This window comes from Cryptotermes secundus, unplaced genomic scaffold, assembly GCF_002891405.2.
Source record: "Cryptotermes secundus unplaced genomic scaffold, Csec_1.0 scaffold873, whole genome shotgun sequence".
NCBI classification, from domain to species: domain Eukaryota; kingdom Metazoa; phylum Arthropoda; class Insecta; order Blattodea; family Kalotermitidae; genus Cryptotermes; species Cryptotermes secundus.
The window spans coordinates 1,073,447-1,098,939 of record NW_019739229.1 but is presented as its reverse complement, the minus strand read 5'-3'; the positions used below and the strand labels follow the sequence as shown (position 1 = coordinate 1,098,939).

Below are 25,493 nucleotides of genomic sequence, written 5' to 3'. Positions count from 1 at the left end.
TATGAATAATTATTCATTACCTGAACACCTTCAAAATTCAGTGCAGTTTTACGTTCATATTGATCCCCACCGCTGTTAAGTATCATGCTTTATGAAGTGGCGTTTCTAAGGGCCCACTTGTCTAACTTTGATATGTCGTAACACATAGTAAAGACACTTTCCGGCTAGTAACGACTTCACAGCTTGAGAAAATGGAACATTTGCTGGGCGGATTTATCTGCAAATATCTCGATGAAGGATTTTCAAGTAGCATGTACACTCAGAGCGTGATGGGCCGGTTGCTACAGGTTCAATGCTTCCGACTCGTGTCACTGCTGTCGTCACTAGTCAGAGGGTCTCACCGCAGAAGTCCCGGGTTAAATCCAGATGGGTTTTGGGGTGGGTTAAGTATTATGACATGTTTCTCTCAGGGAACTTCCGTATTTCCCTGCCAATTTTGCATCCGTCATTCCACCAGTTCTCCAAGTATTCACCCATTAACCTAGGCTGGTATAGAACACATATTTTATGGTCATAGTACCAAGGTATACGGTGTCACACGCCCCGAGAAAATAACACCTTTCTGACGTTGTTCATAAAGAATAGAGGAAACATGATTTCCTTCGAAGTGTATTGTCTTCTGGGATATAACTCAGTGTAGTCAGTTGAAAGTTAACCGACGTTTAGGAGGAACATATTGAATCTATCTTCAGGGTCGAATAAACTGAGCAAGATAACCATCGTGAAAGCAGATGGCAAGATAACACTCTTCATAACCACAGCTGTGGGAACCTCAAAACCTACATGACTCCCTACGTCGTTTTCTTGCATGTTTTACTTCCTTTACTGGCACAAATATGCACTAAAACATTGTGACGCTTCTGACCATTGCTAGGCAATGACTCGGTAAACACATTCTCGAAGTTACGCTCTCAACAACAGGATACCCGTTGCTGAGTAACGGCCTAATAAACATGCATTCTTAAGAAAGTGTTTTCCGTTGGGTTCGTGCCGAGAAAATATAAGCGTGCACAGAATGGAGTACAACGGAGTAGGAGAATTAGAACTGAAGGAGCACAAAGAGTGCAACGCAGTTAGCCTGAGAAAAGGAGACTTGATGTATGCAGTAGGTACAGTGAGACGGTTATAAATCCGTTGCCAGGATACGATAGTGAAGACTCAGAAGACTTAGTGTGTCCTACTGATTTGTGAAGTTGGTAGATTAGCGATAGAGCTATAATTGTTTGTTATTAAGAGAGACTGTAAAAGAAAGTGTTAATAAATCCCATCCACAGCCCGTTATTCGAGAGTTTCATATTGGATATCACTATATATACATATATAAGATCGTAAATTTCTAAATACTGATGAGACAAATGCTTTCCCGAAAAATTCTTCCACCATGAAGAATTTCTGGTACCGAAGAAGTTGGTCTGAAAACCATTCAAAGCAGAAATTAATAGAATCGAAGCGAAATTTTTATTTCCAGTTGCTATATGTTGCCAATACCAAATTTAATCGGAATCCATTCGCGTCATCGTATATTTTTTCACGCATCGAGTACATGAACGCCCTAAATGCATATAAAATTACTCTGGATGTGACTTTCGTAATCCTAGAAAGTCTGTCCCAAAATGGTCCAATCACGTAGGAGACCACACAGCCTGGTGCCGACTTCCTCATTTCAGATTTGCTTATTTAACTTCTGATCCGATTCTACAGACTCATCTCATTCGTCTCGAGGAAGAACAGTGGATTTCTGCAATTCTATGCTCAGGTCACGTGCCCTGCTCCTGTGCACAAGTACATGTTACCTGCTTCACGCTGGATCTTGCTTGGCGTAGTCTTAGACCCTGAAGATTGAGGCGACAAGATCCTCCAAAATTCGGTTAACCTTCGGCGTTATATCGCAGAAGACAGAATTCCTCAAAAGCACAGCATTAAGAACCTCGAATCCTACAAGAGACAGTCGTGTGGAAATGTGCTATGCATTAGACAGAATGATTCCTTTGGGATCAAAACAGTCAAGTCGGCCGAATAGCGGTTGAGGCAACTAAAGACAAATGTGAAGGTATATTAATTAGTTTGAATCCTTCATCCTTCCAGTCCCGGCGACTGTGCCTCAGTGCTCTGTTCCTTACGAATGTCCTTAGACAAGACACAAACCTACATATTCGCCGTTAGAGGCTTCTGTCTTAAAGTTGACCCCTGCGGAAAAGCTAGTCCTTCATTCAAATTTGTTTTGCAACTACAATGAAGATACACTGATTATTTAAAACTAATTTTACTTCTTTAAGTGAATTTATTAAATAATCTAAAGTTTACTTATTTAATACTGACACATGTATGTGTCGGAGTTCGGATTGGTAATTGATTTTATTGAAGACTTACAGATTGTAATCTCAAGCAACCATGTCGGTATTTCGCACACTCTAAAATTCACAACAGCACGCACTAAGTATTTTCAGTTTGTTGTGTCTTCATCTGTCGTTAACAAATAATGGTTTCTAACACCGTAGCTTCCTCAGTTTCCGCGTTCACGTTCTTACTGCCTAACGAATGGCTCGAAACTGACTAAGCTCTATACTTGTCCTGCTTATAACACCTCGGCACGGCCCACATAAAAAGCACCGCTTCCAACAGCCCTATCGTTGCGTCAGGCAGGTTTTGCGCGGACAGCGTAGAGAAGACAGATTCCCAGATAGTCCATTGGTGCGTGTTAGGAATCTCTTGTCTAGCAAAGCGAGTAGTTTACTGTCACTACTTATCAACGGGTCTACGTGCTATAATACAGACGTTTATTTCTTTCTGCTCCAAGCTTTCTTTATATTATTTTGCTGCCATTATAGCGGAATCCTTATTATTTTGCTTTATATTCTGTATCCTTTAATGTCTGTTTATGTTTCATGTTACATTCGTTTTTTTTCTGCAGTAATTGCCTGCAATATGCTTCACCGTTGTTTTCGAGCAATTTAATGAATTAAATTGGATTATTAATAATATCAGGCAGAAAGAGAACAGGCAAGCAGAATATGCAGGATAAACAGAGGCGTGCAATGTTCAGTCTGTTACTAGTGTCGCTTCTGCCCACACATAATCAGTGTTTGTGCTCCTCTGAATATCAATGAAGCCTACAGAGGTACAGTGAATGTGGGCACGCATAACGAAGCAGTGGCCTAGACGACAAATGAAAGCGAATGGGCCGAACAAAACAGAATTGTGGCCTACTTCTTCAATCAAGGAGAGTTTCTGTTAGGAACAACGTAAATATTGTCTGTGCTGATGGCACTCAACGCTTCAAACAAGGTTCACCAACTACAGACATTCTACAAAATGCAAAATTACGGCGATATTTCTGAACCCCGGGCACAGCTTAAGAATTTATCGCTTTATATAATTATTGCTCCCACCTTCACGCTCTGCACACCCCTTTATCCAACTAAATTCTATCCCTAGTGAGGCCAGACGAGTTGACTAACGCGTTTCCAGGCAACGGCTCCGTAAACAGAGCCCAAAATACAACAGTAGATGAGGCTGTGTCTTACGTCGTCCCCGCCACGCCCAATGTGGGTAACGGACCAATGAACTCGCAGCCTCACACGTGACACGTGTTTTCTGTGGCGTCCTTTCCAACTAATTACAAATGGTTCCAGAATAACCGAGAAGGCAGCCCAGGAGAGTTGAGTACAGCTTAGGACGGAGGAACACAGTGTGACTGAAGACGAAATAACAAGAAGACTTCATAGTAATTTGAAGTGCTATTTTCTGTGTTGAGATACGTTGCCAGGAGACGACAAGTGAAGACGGAGAATCTTAGTGCGCGTGCAACGATTAACTGAAAGTGTGTACAATAGCGATAGCGTTATAATTGAGTGTGATTAAGGAAACTTGTAACCGAAGTGCCAGTAAATCCAATCTTTCGATCTAGAACATTCGTCACACGTGTCTCCTTACACGTAACAATATTTTAAATCCCAAGAACTATTGTATTACTTTATTTTGCAAAAGCAACTACTACTTGAAAATATTCAGTTAATATTATCACTTTTTTTTTAAAGACGGGGATTGGATTGATGATTCCATTTATTGACTACAGTCACGACTCGGAAGGAAGCAATTACAGCGCTACCACCACTAATCTCCACAATTCACAAATCACAATATCAAGCCCTTAGTATTTTCCAGCCTGTTGTATCTTCACCACCCGTTTCCTGGAAACTGTTCCTAAAAGTGGATATTTTTCAGCTCCACGCACTTAAGTCCTCTCTTCACAGACTCCTGTACGGAACTGACTGACTTTCTGTCTATTGCTTATAACATCTCATCAGGGACCATGAGGAAACACGCCGTTTACTTTACTAGAGCCAAACTGCTGCATTACTAAGAATCTGTTACCTAGCAATGGTAACGTGTTTATTGAGCCGTTTCCCAGAAATGGTTACGGAATATCCATTCATCTCGCGGCCATTGCATAGGAACGGCTGTACACGCCACAATATTATTAGGCAAATTACGTACAAGCTTCGAGCTTTCCAAGACGGTCATTGTTAACATGGCTGTCTTGTTTTATCGACGTTTCGGAGGGACACACTAGAACCTCCATCTTCACGGCTGAGTGTATAGGTTCAGACATAGGCTTGGATATAGAGAAGTTAGAAGCGGGATGATCATGAGACCCAAGAATATAGGGTAAAGCGAAGGAACTCGTATTAGCCAATGGAAAGAAAGCCGTCCTTCTAAGCGGGACACAAGTTAATTTTCAAGATGTGAAGAACAATGTGAAATAACGAGATTTATCAAGGATACAATGTTGCTTTCAGGAATAAAGTGGTGTTATTCGGTGAACAGAAAACCGGCCCTTAACAAGGCCACAGTTCATTTTTTAACACATGTGGGGAAACAACTTGAAAATGGAAAGATAACGGCATTTTTGAGGGCTCTGAAGATTGGAAGTGGAGAAGCCATTGATCCGTCGGCGGACCGGTTTCAGGAAGAAGCAACCGGTTCTTACTTTCCTTCGAGGAGTGGTTGAGAGGCTTAGTATGTTGAGAAGAGTAACTTTCCACGGATGACGCTAACGACCTACGTTACTATCTGATGATGACGTAACCTAAAAGTTGTTTTAGACACATTAATACCACAATGTGAGATTTAATCATGAACTATGCGTCTTGAAAACTTCGCTTTAGTTTTCTTACTGAGTGCTTCTCTTTAGTATTCAACCAGGTAGAAACACATTCTCAGCCTCAAGTTATTCTGTGTTATATGATTCAATTTTATCATGAAGGAGCATACCAACTTTTGCTTTTAAGCCCGGATATTACGAGCGCAACAACTCTTTCTTATTATTATTTTTCTTATGCACCTATACACGGTGTTATGAACAAGGTACGAGCAAGAAGACAGACGAAAGTAGACACGAAAGCAGAAAGCAAACAACAAACGACTTTACAGCTTCTGTTCCGCGGAGTTTGCACGAAACGAAACGTCACAGTAGACTGGGTACAACTGTGTACCTGAAGAGTGTAGAATTCATATCTCGGTGGGGAGAAAGAATTTCTTGACTGACGTGTGTGGTGGTTTTCCTCAGTGCATCGAAGAAAGCGCCAAGACAGGGCACTGAAACAGGAAGTTACTACGCAAGTTCTTTCCAGTTCATTACTCACATCCACGCACTAAACAACGGTAGAAAACGTTTCATCTTAAAACATCGTCGTCAAAACAACAAGCAGAAGTTCAGTAGGGTCATTGAACGCATGCTAAATCTTTAAAATTTCTTAACGGATTACGTTTTTCCCTTATAATCAACAGACTCATTAAAGGGAGGAGAATAAAACTGGGCATGGTGGGAGTTTGGGGAAAATTATAAATTCACACATAATTTCATCGTGGAAACCCAGAGAAAAGAGGCCAGGAGATGGGGAAATAACAATGAAACGGCTCTTAAGAAAACAAAATTTTAGGATTTAGGTGTGTGGTGTGACTATAGACGGGATTTGGATTGGTCAATTGGATTCATTGACCACTTATGCACACCACTCGGAAATACAAGTAATTACGGCGCTATCGGTAATTTCCACAATTCACAGAACACCACGGCACTCGCTAAGTCTTATTCCAGCCTGTGTCTTCAACAGCTGTTCCCTAGCAACGGCTTCTAACAGTGAAGATTCTTCAGATTTCAGCGCTCACGTCGTTACTGAACTACTGTCAACTATCCACTCAATATAGAGCCATCTCTCAGCCTTCCTTGTGGAGATCGACTCAACTACCAACCCTCAACTTAACCCTCTCACTCACGAAACAACTAATTCACTTTATTTCACTCAACTGACCTGCCACTCAGGCGGCCTGATGTCATCGCAATATAATCTCGGGGTTAACCCAACAGAAAACACCGCCTCCAAAATTTTTCTATTGTTTTTATGGGCGATTGCTTAGCGATAGCTCGGATATCGGTGACACGTACAACGGACCGTTGCCAAGCAGCGAATGTTCATTCTCGCGATCGTTGCATACAAACGGTACTACATTCTACGATATGGCCCAATGACAAGCAATCGTGGACAAAGTAACGGGACACTGGAACCAATAAAAGCAGAAATCTCTGGGAAAGCCACATGATTGAGTCTAATATTCGGGGCTGGTACAGTGAGCCAGCTGTGGCCTAACTACTAAGACAGTCTCGCTCCTCCACAAAATACCAAATGAAGCATGCCGACAGGCTACATCTGCAGAAGTATTCGGAATATAATTGCTAGTTGAAACTAATTACTGTGCAAAAAGCTGTGAGCTTCGAGACCACTGTGGCACGTACTGTCCTCTACACCTCGGAAAAATTGATCACGGGTTAGAATCTCAATAGGGGACTGTGAATGTACGAATTTTATTTTATATTTTGTATTTGTGCTGCATGTGAAGAAATAAGTTTGTCCCTCATCCAAAGAGTCCTAATAAATGTCCAAAGAGGATAGACAGTTTCGGAATTTCGTTCTTAATTGGGGCAGGGCAGAGGGTCTAGCCTGTAATAGCCGAGGAAGAGCGAAAGTAGAAGCTATATGGGTATTTAACGTTTTATTTGTCCAGAGGATTATATGCATTCACTTTAATTAAAACATTTAACTACTCTTGCTAACGTTTCACATAACTGTAAAAATTGCTCTGTTTATCGCTGGGGCTGTTTCTCCTTCTAAGTGGTGACTAGTTGCGTTCTCTTTATGTCTTTGTACTGTGTAGTTATCTTCGTTCTTAACGACGTGAGGCTGGGCTAAGTGTTGGCCGCATTACGCTGTTTCTCTTCTGAATGTCTATGGTCCTCCACATCTTATTTTAATATGATTTTGTAATATTTCTTAAGACATTATGCAAAGCTCGGGTATGTAAACATATGGGAATATATATATATATATAATTAAAGCTTAAGGATCAAAATAAATGCGCTGTAATGTACTTTTAGTTCCGAGTGGCGTGTACTCGTGTAAGTGGTCAAGAAATTCTTTCAGCAATGCCTAATCCGTCTATAGCCACACACCCATAACGTGACAATATTGTCACTACCTACATAACTGAAATTTTATATCTGTATTAATATGTTAATATAGATCAATGTTGTAATTTGATATTTTCTTTTCATCGGTACAATATTCTCTGTTTCATTCTGAGAGAATAACAATGATTGCATTGTATGAGAAAGCAAACATTGGAGGAGAACATTTGAACACATGAAAAATTATGTAATGGCGGAAAGCTTTACATAATGAGGTAAATGTAAAGTTGTCCCTGTGCTTAACTAATTAAGCAAATATGACATGAAGGCGGTTGGGAGAGTGGATGTACAGATTTAATTTTCTTCACCTCGACACTGATTGGATGTGAGTGGTCAGCTCCATGCCCCGGCCGCTTTACCTCCGACACCCATTGTATAGGAGGTTGGGTGGGACTCAGAGCCGTTCTGGACATGAAGAAAAACTCTCAATCCTAACGGGACTAGAACTCGTCCAGCCCGTAGCCAATCACTACACCAACTGCATTATCTCGGATTCCACAAAATTAGGTCCTCTCTAATTGTTTTGTATTATTCACTTAATAATACTATTAAGTTAAGAGGATTGATTCGGAGTGAGATGGAAAATTCATAAATAAGTTTTGTTCGTGAAACCGCAAGTAAAGAAATCGCTACGTGTTCTTTATCAGAGAGAAATGTAAGCCTCAAATCTTACATAGAAATGTACTACGCATTAATAGTAACACTGATCTCACGAAAGTAGAGCTGAGTGGGTATGGAATGCATTGACTGGCTCGAATGGAGATCTGCATACTCCGAGCCCCTAACAGGTGCGATTGTTAAGCTAAGAATTTCTAATATTTAAAGTAAAACCGAGCGATTAATGCTCTAGTCAGGTAGTTAAGTAGTCAGCCAGCGAGGCAATACATCGTCTCTCACCTTCTCGATGATGCAGACGAGGCTGATACCACTGCCGACATCGACGTGGTGCTCCCCGCTACCCAGGATGAAAGCTTCAGGCACGACGATGTGTAGATCCACGAAGTGTGACATTATTCCCGTGCCCGTTGATATCTGCGGGTGAGAGGTAAACGTCGTACATGATTACCAAGATAACCATTTAAAGACAATATAATTTACAATAAGTAACATACGACCTCCTATGTGGTCTAGTAGTCAGAGTTCCTGGCTACATATACAGAGGTTCCGGGTTCGATTCCCGGCGCTACCAGTTTTTCTGAAAAGTAGTGGCTCTGGAACGGGGTCCAGTCAGCCTCGTGGTGAGAACTGAGGAGCGATTTCAAAGAAATAGCGGCTCAGGTCTACAAAACCGAAACCGGATCCGTTGCGCTGATCATGCGACACCCTCTATCCACTAAAGTTGGCACTAATTTCGCAGAAAAGCGGCGGTCGCTCGGTCGGTATATTTCGCTTGCGGACTAAAAACCACGGAGTTGTTTTTTGTATATATGTAACATACAACTCCTAAACATTCATAACAACATATTTTTAATTGAAATACAACTTACTTTCAGCAATAAAATCTACAAGAAAGAAGTCAGAAAAACCCCCACACGTCCCACCGGCTCATTATTTACTGAGAGCCAGGAGCTGAACGAGAGACAGTATCAAACCATTTTCAGTTTTAGCTTAACTTCCGAGACTATTTTTTAAGAAATACACTAAGAACTAAACATATAATCCGACGAGTCATTTAACTTAAGGACTCACTAAAATTTTTTTTTAACTTTTGATCCAAATTCAAGACTTTTTTTTTTCATTGGCGCTACAGCCCTCATTTGGGCCTAGACCTACCTCCATGAAACTCTCCGTTTCACTTAGGTTTAATAGATTTTAGACATACGGTAGGACTCCTTGGGCGGGTGATCAGCTCGTCGCAAGGTCTCTACCTATACACAAACACAGAAAAACGCACACACATAAACTAAACTTCCATACCCTGAGTTGGATTCGAACCCACGATCCCGGTTTCCGAGCGAGCGAAGAAAATGCATGCCTCAAGACATATTACATTACTAAATTTATTAATCCTAAATAATAAATTCCTAATATAATGGGCTTTAATTATTTTTAATTTTCAATTTTAGTCAACAGCGCATGACTAGGATTTTTCGCATATTATTAGTTTAAAAAAGATATATTCGCTATAGCAATCATAACAATACACTGTGAAATATGGATATATATTACGAAAATTCAATTTAAGAATTAATTTCTCTTCTACTCGCCGGTTAATGACCTGGAAAAGGTGGAAACAAGTAGCGCACCTTCGCGTAATAAACAACAGTGATACAGTGGCATCCATTTTGTCTTCATTTTGAAGATGCTTCTACGTTGTGATGGCCCCGTTTACACGAGTACATGATTACCTCATATATACCTGCATATACACAGTGCGACAATTAAGTTCCCGATCTGACGCTATTACAGTAGTACTACTAATGCCATCTATCAGGAATGAAATTAACTATTTAAAGACAACGTTTATTTATATGATATGCAAGTTTAAATTTGTTTAGTTGATGCATATGAGGATTACTATTGTTTTGGTGACGTTACTTTTTCCGTCTTGTCGAAGGTTTCAAAATGAAACAAAGAGAAACCATTAAGTTTTGTGAAAAATTAAAGAAAAGAGCTACTGAAACGTCTGAAATATTGAGAAGTGCGTATGATGAAGAATGCTTATCAATAATAAGTGTGTTTGAATGGCATAAAAGCTTTAAAGAGAGGCTCAGAATGGGAGAATGCAAAAATTTCGGATGAAGACAACGTTGACTGTATTTTGATGCTAAAGGAATTTGTGCCGGAAAATCAGACTGCCAACGGTAAGTTTCATAAAGAGGTGATTAAGTTTTTGATCATTCTACTTCATCGCGTTACGCCTAAATTTCAGGAAAGTGGGTCCTGGTATCTTCCGTACTACAATCCACTGGCGCATTCTTCGGGCGTTGTCTCCGAGTATTTGGCGAAACGAGGAAACTCCATGTTATCCCATCCGCCCTGCTCCCCTGATTCAGCGCCGGCTGACTTTTTCTATTCTCTAAACTAAAAATTTCGGTGAAAGGGACGAGATTCGAGGCTGCTTCACAGATCCAACAGACTGTGACGAGAGAACCGAAAACGATAGCGGAAGAAGCGTTTTCTCGGTCATTCGATTCGTTGTATGAGACAAGTAAACCTTGTGCGAAAGCAGGCGGGAACTATATTTAGTGATGATATTGACAATTTTTTTATCTTTTTTGTGTTGTTTTTATGGTCACCAGTTCGGGAACTTAATTGTCACACCGTGTACAGCAGGAACAAAGGTTAATGGCGGAGATGTAAAATGGCAGCCTATTCGTACATTTCTCAAGTACACATGCAACCTTCATAACCTCGGTTTGAAAGTCACGTTGGAATGAGTTCTGAAGGTTCTAGTATACCTGAAAGGGAAAGCAAAGGATAAAGAGAGAAAGAGAACGCGAGAATGCCGGGAACAAATAAAAATGGAAGATATATAGGAGAGATACCAAAATATATAACAAAACAAATTAGGAAATATACCCACAGCGTAACAATTCTAGTACATTCTGTTATTGTCTCTACATTAAAAGCCTTCCTTCCTTATTTTGACGAAATAAATGCAGGCTTATGACATACTCATGCTCTGTGTGTATCCTTCCCTATCAACTTTTGAAAGCCTGAACCAATCTTTATGGAAAGTGGTACGTATATCATGGCACCCTAGCCTATCTCAAAGGGGTATTTCATAAATCCCTCCCATCAGTATGTGTGTCTTTATGTGAACCATTTATCGTTGTTAGGCAACGGCTCGGTAAAAACGTTCCCGCATCAACGAATACACACTCAACTACAGTAGAATTGATTGAAGCATCGTTTTTCGGCTACGTAAAACTTTGGACGGCAATGAACACAAGCGAAACTATAGAGGAACTTTTGGACTTATCGTTTTCTATGCGGTCCGTGTCGTATGAAACGAAAGTTGACGATTAATTCTTGCAAGAATTTATTGTTTTTAGTTCGTGGATGGTAACATGTTATGCTCTGTTAGGGCTATAAACAGCGGAAAATGGTGAAAGGTGAAAGGTAAGGACAAAATAAAAGTAAAGTCGTCCCTGCGCTTAACTAATTAAGCATTACGCTATGAAGGAGTATGGAAGAATTGACTTTAATTGTTTCTTGCATCCTGTTGTGTATTTAATCAATATTAGAGTCAATTTTACCGACCACACAACATATTTTTTAATTATTACACTACATGTTTCGACCTCAAGAGGTCATCCTCAGGTGTACGAACACAGCTGTATAATTACACACAATCACATTCGTCTTTTCACTTATTCGATCCTGTATCTTATTCAGGCCCACGCTCAATAATATATCAAGCTCCTCTCACAACAGACAAGTTAAAATATTATTCTAAATGTCAAAAGTTAAAATTTAAAATTTGTGAATCGAATTTCAATTCAGATCACCAGTTATTCGATTCACAAATTTTAAATTTTAACTTTTGAAATTTAGAATAATATTTCAACTTGTGTTTTGTGAGAGGAGCTTGATATGTTATTGAGCGTGGGCCTGAATAAGATACAGGATCGAATAAGTGAAAAGACGAATGTGATTGTGTGTAATTATACAGCTGTGTTCGTACACCTGAGGATGACTTCTTGAGGTCGAAACATGTAGTGTAATAATAATAAAAATATGTTGTGTGGTCTGTAAAATTGACTCTAATATTGACGGGAGAATTGGTATATAGATCCATATTTTCTTGACTTGGCACTAGTTGGCGGTGAGTGGTCAGCTTCACGTCCTTGCCGCTTTATCCCAGGGGAAAGCGCCCACAATACCCATGGGACAGGAGGCTGGGTGGACCACAGAGCCGGTCTGGACGACGTAGAGAAGGGTTAATTTTTGACCCTACCGGGACTCGAACTCCGACCCCTGGTCGAGCAGCCCGTAGCCAATCGCTACACCGTCTATGCTATTCCGGCTTTAAAAGGTTAATCAGAATCAGTTTAACTGCTTTCAATTTGCTCCTTGCACACAGAGTGGCGAATGGAAAGACGAGGATAGTTTAATAGGTTATGAAGGGCCCTAAAAAAGACAGTTTGATTTCTTTCTGTTGTGACTTTCTGAGACGCACGGTTGTGCTTCCAAGTTTTGAAGGAGTAATGTACGCTCCAATACTTCCCAACGCAACCGTGTAACTCCAATAACGTTTACGATGAGCCAAGAAGTTAAAAGAAACAGAAAGCTTGAACGAGACAGAGATACTTGTATTTTATTAGTGTTTGAAACACTGCTCCTGTCCTAATGAAGAGCGTGAGGGACAAGTAATGTTACACATAAGTGCGGGTCCCATGTCCCCAATAATGAACTGTCCCGACATTTGCTTTCCGGCTGTAAAAGCTGGGCATCAGCTCGGGCAAAACGGGACACCGAAATAGGTGAGTACTGTACTGTTCACCAAGAAAACATCTGAAGCGTGTCGTGTGGGAAATAAATTAGTAAATGTATTTCCTTAATTCTAAAACCGAAAAGTTATTTTTATAATGTATTTATTTAACGACGACCTAAACAATGGAAGGCGTGAAGTTAGCTGACATTTCGGGAACAAAGACAGGGAATATCAAACAGAAATCAAACTCCGTGGCTTGAGTCCACAAGCGAACTATACCGACCGAGCGACTTCCGCTTGTGTGCTAAGTTAGTGTCAAATTTTGCTGATAGAGGGTGTTACGTGGTCAGCGCAACGAATCCCCACTGCCGTTAATTTCGGTTTTCTAGACGGGAGCCGCTATTTCCTAGAAATAGCTCCTCAATTCTCACGAGGTTGGGTGGACTCCGTTCCAGACTCAATACTTCTCAGAAAATCTGGTAGCGTCGGGAATCGAACCCGGGAACTCTGACCAGTAGACCACAGAGGCGGTCCAGGGAATATCTGAAAGAGGAAATTAATGGCCTAGCAACAAACAGGAATAACAAGAATGTCACAGACTTATGCAGAGGACTGAATGAATTCAAGAAGGTTTAGGAGCCTCGAACTAACTGCGGAAAAAATGAGAACTATGATCTGCATTCACATTCTAAATACGTGGAAGAGATACTTCTCGCATCTACAGAATGTGTATTGGGTTAGTGATGTTAGGCAGACGGAAATTCATACAGCTTATACATTTGTACTTCATCTTAGTCCTTTAAGCTCGAAACTGCTACTGCATAGTTCAAAAACAAGAAGTTCTGGGAAGAACTAATAGCCTACTTTCCTTTTACTACAAAGTATTTAATACATGTGAGACAAAATTTTGAAAACATATTGTGGCACGTAGACCCGTTGTCAGGTGACGACCGCGAACTGTTGAGAAATTCTTGAGAATGGGAGGAGCTTGTGGCTTCTCATGAAGGTCTCTGGTACACTCATTTTAGGAACAGAATTGCTATGAAGTCAGTTATTCTGGACTGATCACTGCCGTCACTGCTTCAGACAAAATCATAACTGTCACGCCTGCAAACATCACGTTTCTAGAAAACCTCACAGAGCCAGGGATACGATAAACAGACACTAAGGATGGTTATTCCAGTCAGTTTCGATGAAAATTTCTGCCGAGCGCTGTGTCAAAGTAAATGAGATTCCATCCTACATTCTGTAATTGGCATGGAACGGAGCTTCCTGGAAACGAAGTTGTTTGCAAACTTATGATACTGTTACACGCGCATGCGTTGCTACTTCTGGGAAATACTAAATATGCAATCAGATCACAAAATAAGAGCTATGAATATCAATACTCTCTGTCTTAAACAGGAGACGTGTAGCTCAGTAGTCCTGGAAACTGTGACATGGATTTACAAGCATTTCAGATGACGTGGAGATAATATATATCGCCTTCACCTCAAAACCGCCATCTTCCGTCTTGATAAAGAGAAAGTGCAGTCACAATAGAAATAAAGTAACAGAATAAGTTACTTAAATATACCATGGCATGGAAAGACATTGCTAGGTAACGACCGCGTTGAGAAGCAAATATACAACAACCTTCACTTACTGTTAACAGTAGAATACATACTTTAAAAGACACGTGGGCTTTAGGAACAAGGGGATTTTCAGTCTGTTTTGAGGGCAGCTGGAGAGACTGAAACCACGCAAGAAAATATCCAGTATTGGCTTGAGCTGGGTGAAAAGGACTCTGGATTTCAGCTTCTGACAGGAAGGAATTGCTGCAGTGATATTTAATATATTTTCATCACCACTACCTACATTATTAAATGTTTTTAATTGTTTTCTAAGTTTTCTTTTGTTTTAGGGCTATCTTTTGTTTCATTAATCCGGATGACCTTCCAATTAAACAGGATTAGCGAGGTTTTATTATTCATATACACACTTCCTACGGTTCATGTATACAGTGCACTGAGATAACATATTGGCAACAACGACCGGCTATAGACCACTTGCTCTGAACGTAACACATCAAATACCAGATAATCTGATTTGTATGTCATAAAGGCAAATTCTGTATTCGAAACTGAAATTGTCGCGTTACAGTTATTAGGTACCATAACCATCCGAGCTAGAGTAAAGCCCTTGCAGACCCATTTTATAATGTACCGGATATATTAATTGTAATTCAACATGGCCACGATTTTATCAGCTATCTTTCATGTAGATAATTTGATTAATCGTGGTTAAAATGGAAGCTCTCCATGTTAAATAATGTTTATCCCATAAGAGTCACGTCTGGGAACTAATGTATTCTGTGAATATTGACCCTTCCCCCTCCCCCCCCAAAAAACACACACACACCCACACCCACACACAAACGTGATGACAGCACATTCCAGAAATTATGCAGATAAGTCCTCCCTTGAAGTTGTCCCAGTTAACGTTTCGTTATTATGTTGACATTATGAAAATGAAAGCTCCACATAACGTCGCGTTAACCCGTTATTCTGCATCCGTTGAACCCAGAATTTAATAAAATATTTGAATACGTTTTTTTATTGCTAGTGGGGTGGGACTAAGTTCCTTGTACTGTTGTCTCAGTCACTTCCAAACATCCGTTTCAACCTCTTCGTCATCAGCGTAAATTTCTCCACGTTTCTCGACCCAGATGTGAACCGCGTTACGTTCCACCGCAAACAGAAAATATATCTTTATCAACATAATTAGAATTGCGTCATTTTGCCCACAAAAAACGATCACGTGAATACTGCTCTTCGGTAGTACAAGTCTCAAGCACGGTCGCCATTTTTACTGAAAGCAGCCTATGAATATGCGCACACGCGTCTGACTGTCATAAAGCTGGACTATGCTGCTACCTAGTGATACCCATAGGAAATCAATTACATCCATTACAGCTGTTTTACTTCCATCTGTGTCCTATTTACTTACTCTACCTCCTAAATATAAATAGTCTGGGTTACGCCTACTGACAGAGTCATTAAGTAAACTACAAATAACAAACACAACTGCCCCATGTGAGCTACACGAAGTCCCTCACTGCATGATTTTCTCTCTCATGTTCTCATTTTCAAACCGTGACCATAGCTTTAAATTAATTCTCCCATATCCAGTTGAACCAATGCACGGAATCAACTGCCTCCTACATGACTGTACAGAAACTATCAAAGCGAGTGCCGCGTGGGCGTCATTCCCACTTCACACACTGGCGGTTCCGGGTTTGAACTTCGACCCGGATGCTAGCTGCCCTGACAGGCCTTCATGGTTTTCTTCAGTCTCTCTGCGTAATTTCAGGTAGAATATCTCAAGTTAACCACCAGACCCTTCCCAGTTCATTCGTTATAGGCCTTCAGAACTGAAGCCTTTAAGTGGATGTAGAGCCGTTGCTGGGCAACGACCGCGAGATAACCAAATATACAACAGCCGTTATTCATTAACGGCTTCGCAAACAAAATTTCTCACAGCGGCAACGGAACCAGAACAACGAGGAACGGCATTTTCTTTGCGGTCTATACCGAGATATATGCAGGACAAGTCTTGAGTCTTGAAAGGGCAGTTGCGAATCAGCCACTATTCAGCCGAAGTGAGCACTGAAGCAGATGACACTGTTGGGACCCATTACCAGGCAACGATCGGTGAAGACATACCAAACTAGAAGACTTTATGTATGCTGTAGTTACAGTGATCTTAGGAGTGTGTAACTAATCTGTCGTAGTTATTTTCAGTTGCATTCTCTAAGTGTTCAATAAATCCAGTTACCATCCCAAACCCTGTATATAGTCATTCAAACACGCGAAAATATAAAAAAAAAACTATCACTGTAACACGTCCTAGAGGCCCATAGGATTGTGAGACGTCGAGGCTCCCATATTTTCTAGACAACCGGCTCGCAGATGGCGTTGAGGTCAACTTTAAGCGTCAGGCGCCCTTTACGCCCAGGAAGATTTCTGGTACTCATTTCTGTTAGATACCGACTCGACCCTAAGGCCATAGTGCGGCTGGAAAGTGGAAACTGCAATCGCTACTCCGGTGTGAATACATGTCCAAGGAAACAGCTTAGTCGGTATCGAGGGTCAGAGAGTATGTAACTAATCTTGAGCCTCACAAGTGTCTCAGAGAAGCATGGCCTTACATGTAGCTAATGGTACAGGAATCCTGTTAAGTTTGATGTTGGTATGATTATGTATTCTAATTGGAGTAGCACGACAGTGACAATGCAACCAGGTAGCTAGAATTAATTACTTTAATGACATATTGTGTTATGACATCGGCTTCAGAATAACTAAGTAACCACATCGGTGATCTAATGTCAAAGTAACATAACAAGACAAAGCGCAGGCCAGACTGTTTACTATGGAGATAAAGTGTTACAAGTCACACGCGAACTTGCGTTACACTAGAAATATTGTACTGTAGCGTCATATTTTGCTTAAGAGAATATTTATTATTGTTCAATCGATGCAATTCTGGTATAAAGACACAATACAATGTGTTTACATGTACTACATGTTTCGACCTATTGCGGCCATAATCAGGTATACAGAACTTTAATATTTAATATATGTTATAAGAGAATTACATAAATTACATACGTGTATAACGCACTCCCAAAATACAAAGACTGGCCTCCATACGGAGGTATAGCAGATAAAAGAGTGCCTGTAAAATCTTACGTACCTGATGATGGCCGCAATAGGTCGAAACATGTGGTACATGCAAACGCGTGTTGTGTTTATACCAGGCTTGTGTTGACTGAATAATAATAAATACGGTAGAGTGTTTAGGAATTGATGTTCCCTTAGCCATGGTTATGAAGAGTTATATCTTCTGGGATCCGTGAAATCCGCTGGAAGTCAAAAGACGTTTCGCAGTAATATATCGCCTCCATTTTCAGGGTCGAAAGGTAGGCGAAGTATGAAACCAACACTAGCCAAGTAGCATGCACAATGTGCTTGCCACATGCCTCATGACTGTTTCTGATGGAGGAGACATATTCCTCTGAAATATCGGTCAAATTCCAGCAGATTTCTGGGGCGTTACACCCCAGAAGTTAGAACTCTATATACATATATTGTTTCTTCAGGAAAACGACGAACATAGCTCACAGGCGTGCGTGTGCCGCGTTTCACATTGGACTTTAGTTTGATTTCTGAGGAACTGGAAACAGGTATACACACTTCCAAAATAAGTTTTGAGGTACTTTGCGCAGCTCATTGGCCAATATTCCCTTTTACTGTAGTTACAAATTTGCCGTTGCAAAACTAATTGCACTGCGGAGCTGTCTCCGAGCTGAGATACAAACCCGCGACCTAGCGAATACGAAGCGAAACCAATCAAAGGTAACTTTCGGTTATGTTTTTGTTAACGGAAAATATTTCCAGCAAAATCCGTAGCTCTCATTTTAGCCTATATATAATTTTCGATACAACTTTGTACGGTCAATATTTCTTTTTACAGAGTCAGTATTTGTCGATTTGCACGCATTACAAGTTAACGGTGACGTATGACTGACCCATATGAGCGCCGCAGTATAGAGCCTCTAGGGCCGAGAGTTGCCGAGAGACGGAATATCGTATGAGACGTGTCCAGGTTATGGTATCATCACGTCAGTGGGTGTGTTTGTGTGTGTAGTAAGTTTAGAATCACGTAACACATCTTAATTAAATTTGGAACGAAGTATATGCCTTTGGTGATACTGCAAATATGTCGATTTTCATGCTCTGAAGGCAATACTAACACTATATCGGCCATGCGAACTACTGAGGGGTTAGCGAGCGAGAATATGTTACCCACTACAGTGTCCAGCTCTTACTTTCAACAAATATAACACCGATTACCAGTCTTAAAATTCGGTTAATTTCAATTCAACACTCATGACTCATTTCTTGAAGATCCGTTTTAATGTCTTCTTCATTTACGTGTATATCCATCTGTTTTTGATTATGCCACTTACCGTCTTATTTTACAACATAAATTAAACACGATAAAGGTAAAATTATCAGTGCCCTTAATTAATTGTAATGAAGACGTATGGATGAGTGGAGGTATAGCTCCGTATTCTCGGCCTCGACACTAAATGCAGACGAGCGGCCAGCTTCACCACCGAGGAAGGAGGCCCCTTTAGCCAGTGGATAGGAGCCTCACATCCTGGCTGAATCGTACCCCGGCTGATGTATAACATGTAACTAACTTCAAGGGGCAGAGGCATTCTTAACAACACAGTAATACGTCAGTTAGTCAAGAATTCCCTGTCTCTTCTGGACACAAAAAGTTCAGAACAGCCTGTTGCTGGTCCGTAACCTGCTTATAATTATTATGCCTTTTAGATTAATTTTAATATTATCCTCTCATATATACATTTAACATTTAGGTCTCCCAAGAGGTTTATTCTCTTCTGGCTTCAAGGCCCCAATTTTGTATGCAATTCTCATATTTAACTTGCGTGTTAGATGCTCAGCCAATCTTATATTTCTTGATTTGATCGTCTTCACGCTGTTTAGACGGAAGATAAAATTGTGAAGCGCAACTGTAGGCAGTATAGGACCACTGTTGTTTCATTTGTCTGACGCACGATGTAGAATGTGTTTGCGAAATCAGATGGCTCACCGTAACTAATAACTACACAACATGAAACATGTCAAGTTGCACGGCAATATTCTGTTTGCAGCTTCAGGCCTAGTGTAATGAATATCCTGGGGGGGGGGTACGTTACCCGACCCAACTCGAGATTTGAACAGAGCACATATGAAATATGAATCAGATGCTTCAAACGGGACAAACCCATTAGGTAAAGTCGCTTTTCAAAAAACAAGCGTTAAAAATGCTCCAAATATCTTGAGTTCCCGACCTTCATAGGCATATATAAGCAGATAAGTGTGTGTGAAGTTACTGAGACGGCGCTCTTCATGAAAATTGTGTGTGAAAAGAGTTCACAAAATGAACGCATAATGGGGAGTGCAGTGTAAATTTTTCGTATGCCTCATCTCCAAAAATCATTCCACGCATTTCCCCGAAATTTGATATTACTGGTTGCAAGTAGTTCAGTTATAATCTTTGACTAGATTTGACTAGACTTGTCAAAATTGTCAGTGAGAAAACCGGCCAGTATGCGACATGAAATATAGATATTATTATGATTTAAGGTTTAATTTTAAACAATTTCGATACAATGTGAAATAATGAAGTAGAAGGAAAGCGGAGTACTGTTATATGGAATGTGTAATACCGTATGAGTTAACCGACGTTTCGGAAGAATGTACTCTCTCCACCTTCAGGGTGGAAAATAGGCTAAGCAAGCAAACAACAAAACGCATGACGCAAGCTCAGTGTGTCTGCTGCTTACTTACTTTTTACGATTCATAAGATGGCAGCATTACGGTCGAAACTTCTTGATCTTCTACAGCAATATAAGCCCTCATATCCACTAGGACAATAGCAGAGTCCTTCATTACAACAACCTGTACTCTCAATGATGACCGGTTTGGCCGAAACATGTAAAAAAAAAGTAAAGCTATCCCTGTACCAGGCCGTGAAGGCCCATAGGGTTGTGAGACGTTGAGGGTCCCACATTATATAGACAATCGGCTCAAAGATGGCGGTAAGGTTGTCAGCCTTACGCGCCGGCCGCGCTTTACTCCCCAGGAAAATTATTTAATTAATTTCTGGTACTCATTTCTGTTTGAGACTGAGTAAACCCCAGGGCCTAGTGCGGCCGGAAGGATTAGGTCAATTGAAAAAATCCAATGACCTCATCGGGACTTGAACCCGCGACCTTCCGGCTTGTGGCCGAAACATGTAGTGACAATAAAGAGAAAACGACGTTGTATACAGACGGCATAAAAGCAAAATGCAGAGTCAGATTTAATTATAACATTTTTTGGAGACGGTGATGAACATTCACGTTCTACAAAGCAGCCCAATTTGACCAGGCGAGGCACTGAAGTACCGGTAGCATGTCAAAGTTTTGTTACGCTCAGTAATTATGTGAGTACATCTGGAAACGTGAAGTGTATTCTGGCAGTTAACTGGTTAGTAGCTAACAAATGAAACTAAAATACGAAACGACCCTCAAGTTGCTTCTGTGTGTTCCTCCCAGACATTTAGAACATGCATCTACCGGTTCACTGCCGCCTGGTGACAGTCAACACATCTCTGAGTGTATTGTACAGAAGGCGCGGCGCAGTTAGTGCGACAGACGAAGTAACCGTTTGGGGAAACATATTTTACTTTGGATGAAATGAACAAGAAAATAAAGTACGGCACAAAATCGGCTACACATACGCACATAAAGATTAATGGGCGCTCCATTTCTCGCAGTCCCCACAAGTTTTCAAACCATTTCCGTCCTACTCTCTACTTCCCTCCAATGAGATTCCTGACAATTTTTCTTTCAAGGTTTATATGTGTTTATTGTCTTTCCTGAAATATCACCGACATTCTTCTAATTTATTGACAGACGTGAGAAGAATAAATTCCGTTCTGGCTGTATCCACTGATACATTTTGGGCTTCCAGTCACACCTGTTACACTTAACTGAAATCCCCACCCCCCCAACAGGCAAATGACGGGACTGCGACAATTAAGAACTAAGGAGAGGTGTTGGGCTTATGCAAGAACAGGTGGGGATACAAATACAAGTGTGCTGTAATTGTCCAAATAAAATGAACACTCTGTCTTTCAAAATAACTTCTGAAAATTTAAATGCGCGTTTTATTTGTGCAAGTTCTAACTGACAGGTTAGAATGTCAATGAAATGTTTCAAAAACGTCTGAGAGATCGACACTTCTTCATTGCTTTCATTAACTACTTACTGAAAGCCACCATAGCTTAGTCGATATGATGTCGAGCTACAGGCTGGGCGACCGAGGAATCGCGGCTCGATTCCCAGAAGGGGCAAGAGACTATTTTTCCAAAAGTTCATACCGGATCTGGGGCCCACCCAGCCTCACATACAATACAATGGGTAACGAAGCTCTTTCCCCTGGCGGTAAAGAGGCCGAGGTGTGAACCTGTCCATCCATTTCCGCCTAGTAGTGAGTTTAAGAATACGTGGAGTTAAGCCTCCACTCTCCCATGCATCTTCAAGCCGTGGTACTCAATTACTTATATGGAAAACTTCAGTCCTATTTAGACCCGTTAAAAGGTGTGCACATCTGATGTATAGATTCGTTTCTCTAAATTCCGCTTTCAAACATCGGTATGCGCTTTACATTCGTGGGTAGATTAAATTCTGAACAATATTAAAAATATTTCGTTTAAAGAGCTTTACACATTGTCATGAAGCTGTACTGTGAGGTCAGTGAACGGGCCAAAATTGATCATATCCCCATAAGCTCTTATAATATTTCCAGTCACTCTTCCAGCCCTGACCTCTTATCCAGTTTCGTAATCATATTTCGCAGACGGTAGGACTCCTTGGGTGAGTGATCAGCTCGTTTCAGGGCCGATACCTAAACACAGGACAACACAAACACAAATTAAACGCATACACACACCAAACATCCAAGCCTTCAAAGGGGGTCGAACCCACGATCCCAGCGTCCAAGCAAGGGAAGACAGTTCATGCCTTAGACGGCTCAGCTACTGTGACCGGCATGTTCTTAGAATGAGTACTTGTCTCACCGAACTTCACGATGGTGTGAGTGACGCCCCTACGTCGTGCACTAGGCCATTAAAGCGTATGGGGGAGTGGAAGTATAAAACCATAGTTTCTTGACCTCGGCACTAGCTGGAGATGAGTGATCAGCTTTACGCCCTGGCAGCTTTACCCCTTGGGAAGACTTACCATGTGCTAGTGATTTGTAAAGTGTGGAAATCAGCAATAGCACCGTAATTACTTGTAGTTCCGAGAGGTCAATAAATCCATTAGGCAATCCAAACCCCGTCTATAGTCACATCCCTAACATGTGAGAATATTTATAGAGTAAACCAATGAAAGAAGATGAAAAGTGTGAGACATGTTCAGCGAAACAGTTTGATGGGACATGTATAGAGTCGTTAAAATGAAAAGAAAGCAAATAGTGGTTGATAGTGTTAATATGGATCTTCAGTGATATCGCGCGAGGTCAAGAAATAAGCAAATCTGGCTCAAAATAGGGACCAATGGCGGACTTCAGCGAAAACGGTAAATGATGCTCCAATTCCATAAGAGGAGGCAAATCTGCTGACTAGCTAAGCGACTACTGGTTTCTCTCGTCAAAAGAGTTAATTTTAGAGACGTACACATATTTAATTGGATGTCTCGCAAAGATGAAGAAACGATAATTTAACGAGCCACTTCACATATACAATTGTTATAAAATCGCTGTATTTTAAATCCCTAAGCTGCCTTTAACTTAATATCATTTCCTATCATAATAATCTGTATCGTAGCCATCTTAAATATAAAGCGAAATTTGAGATATTTTCTGCTTAACGAAGATAAGAGAAGTGTGCTTTTTTCTCGGTTTCCTGATCTTTTAGAACTCTCTCTCTCTCATTGATTTCTGTTCTGTCTACAGTTGCAGAAGGGATGGGGCAGAAATAAGACAGAATGTAGCGGTGAGTGAGAGGCCGGGCTTGTTTTTCCACAGCCCCGATTCTTTATTCTTCCCCCTGACTGAGTTTTTCTTCTTTTCCTTCTAACCTACAGCTTACTGGGAGACGTAATCTAATCTTCTTCCACCAGATAGGCGTGCCGGTCAATCCATCTCATCTCCACAATCCAATTCCTTAATTATTATATTCCTGCTGTTTTGTTCCTTTTTACGCAATTCAGTGATTTCAACACTGACATCAATCATACGAGTGTCCTTTCTTTTGCTCTCCTTCAGTCTCTTCTCACCGTGGCACGATACTTGGCCGTGGCGCATGTGTTGTATGATGCAATCATAATTCACTGAAATTCTCCATACTAGTAGCAGCAGATGGCCAGAAGTTTTCTGCGCTTCACAAACTCCCGTCTTTAAGGTTGTAGCAAGTAGACCCGTTGCTAAGTAATGACTGCGTTGCTAGACAACACAGGAATGATGTTCTCTAAGCTGTCCTAGCGACATCCACGTGATGCAACAGTAGAAGAATTATTGAGAGAGCTGTTTTCTATGCGATCCGTGCTGAGGCTATATAAAGAGGAACACCTATATTAGAATGGCAAATGGAGGTTGGGTCGAATACCTCCATCGTGACCCTACTAGTCGTAGGAGGCGACGAAAAGGGAAGTCTCAAATCTGAGATTGTAATATAAGGTCACGAGTCCCAAGGGACAAGGATCTGAGAAAGAATTCGCTTATAAGGGCCAGCAGCATGTACAAAAGAGAGACCCGTTCCTCTCGTCAAAGAGGGAGCCCCATAAAAACAAGACGTAACTGTCAAACAGTAATAAATATTTGGTCATGAATCCCAGATGGGGCTCGACACCAAGACTTACTGACTGACCATTAGTAGCAATGTAGACTTTGGGACGGCAGTAAGAAGAGGAGGGGGTTAATGCGAGAGGGGCGCCTGTCTGGGAGTGACTTGTGAAGCAGTCGCCGGTCAGTAAGGACGTGAACATTGAAGCTGGGGAAACTATGTTTTTGTTAGCCGTTATCAGGTGAGAACTAGTGAAGATACAGCAGAATGAGAAGACTTTGTTACTTTGTGATCTATTTCCAGACCTGGCTTTAATGGTTAATTTTCTTGCCCTACATCGCTTAACTTGCCATTGTACAGGCTCAAATTTGCACTATACTACAAGCCGGAAAGTCACGGGTTCCAATCGCGATGAGGTCACTGGATTTTTCAATTGTCCTAATCCTACCAGCCGCACTATGGCCCTGGGTTCGGCACAGCCTCTAACAGAAATCTGTTAGGAAGGGCGGCCGGCGCCTAAGACTAACAACCTCACCTCCATCTGTTAGCCGACTATCTAGAAAATGTGTGGAAGCCTCAACTTCTCACAACATGGGCCTTCACGGCCTGTTACAGGGATAGCTTTACCTTTACTTTTTTTTTCTTATCTCCATATGAACATTTTGTATGCAGCGTGTGTTTCATACTGGGCGATCTCTACTCCAACATTACACTCCTCTCGAAAGGGCGGTCTGCATTTACCCCTTTTAATATTCGTGGCTTTGTGTTTATTGTTCACTTCGCTTCGTAACACACACTTATCTGACGAGTTCTGTCTTCAGGGATGCAACGCGATGCAGTCCGGTAAAAGTCAATCGCCATTTCAGAGGAACATACAAGTACAGCCGCGACATTCACGGTTTAAGAGTAAGTTAAGCAATAAGCAGGCTGTCAGCAGAGCTCTGCATAACTTGCGTTACTATTCAAATCGGCTCTGTTTGCCGCCATCTTTTTGCTATATTATTGCATAAACTTACTGTTCTCAACCCTGAAGATGGAAATAGTATGCTCCTCCGAAACGTAGGTTGACCTTTACCGGACTTCGTTGAATTATATGCCATGATTCAGAATTCTTCTTGTTACCGCTGTTAGGAGCTCAGCACCAACGCACTTCTCTGCTGACATAAACTAAATCTTGTGCGCAGATTAACATACAGTAAGGCC

General features: G+C 41.1%; 1 protein-coding gene across 7 annotated transcripts in view; it reads right to left on the bottom strand.

Moving 5' to 3' along the window:
• Positions 1-25,493, bottom strand: part of LOC111871803 (peroxidasin) — a 735,056-nt gene that overhangs the window by 51,122 nt on the left and 658,441 nt on the right. For all 7 annotated transcript variants that reach the window (XM_023865159.2, XM_023865160.2, XM_023865161.2 and 4 more), the window contains one exon: positions 8,423-8,557. In XM_023865159.2, coding sequence (XP_023720927.1) covers positions 8,423-8,557 — 135 coding nt within the window. The remainder of the gene's footprint in view (positions 1-8,422; positions 8,558-25,493) is intronic.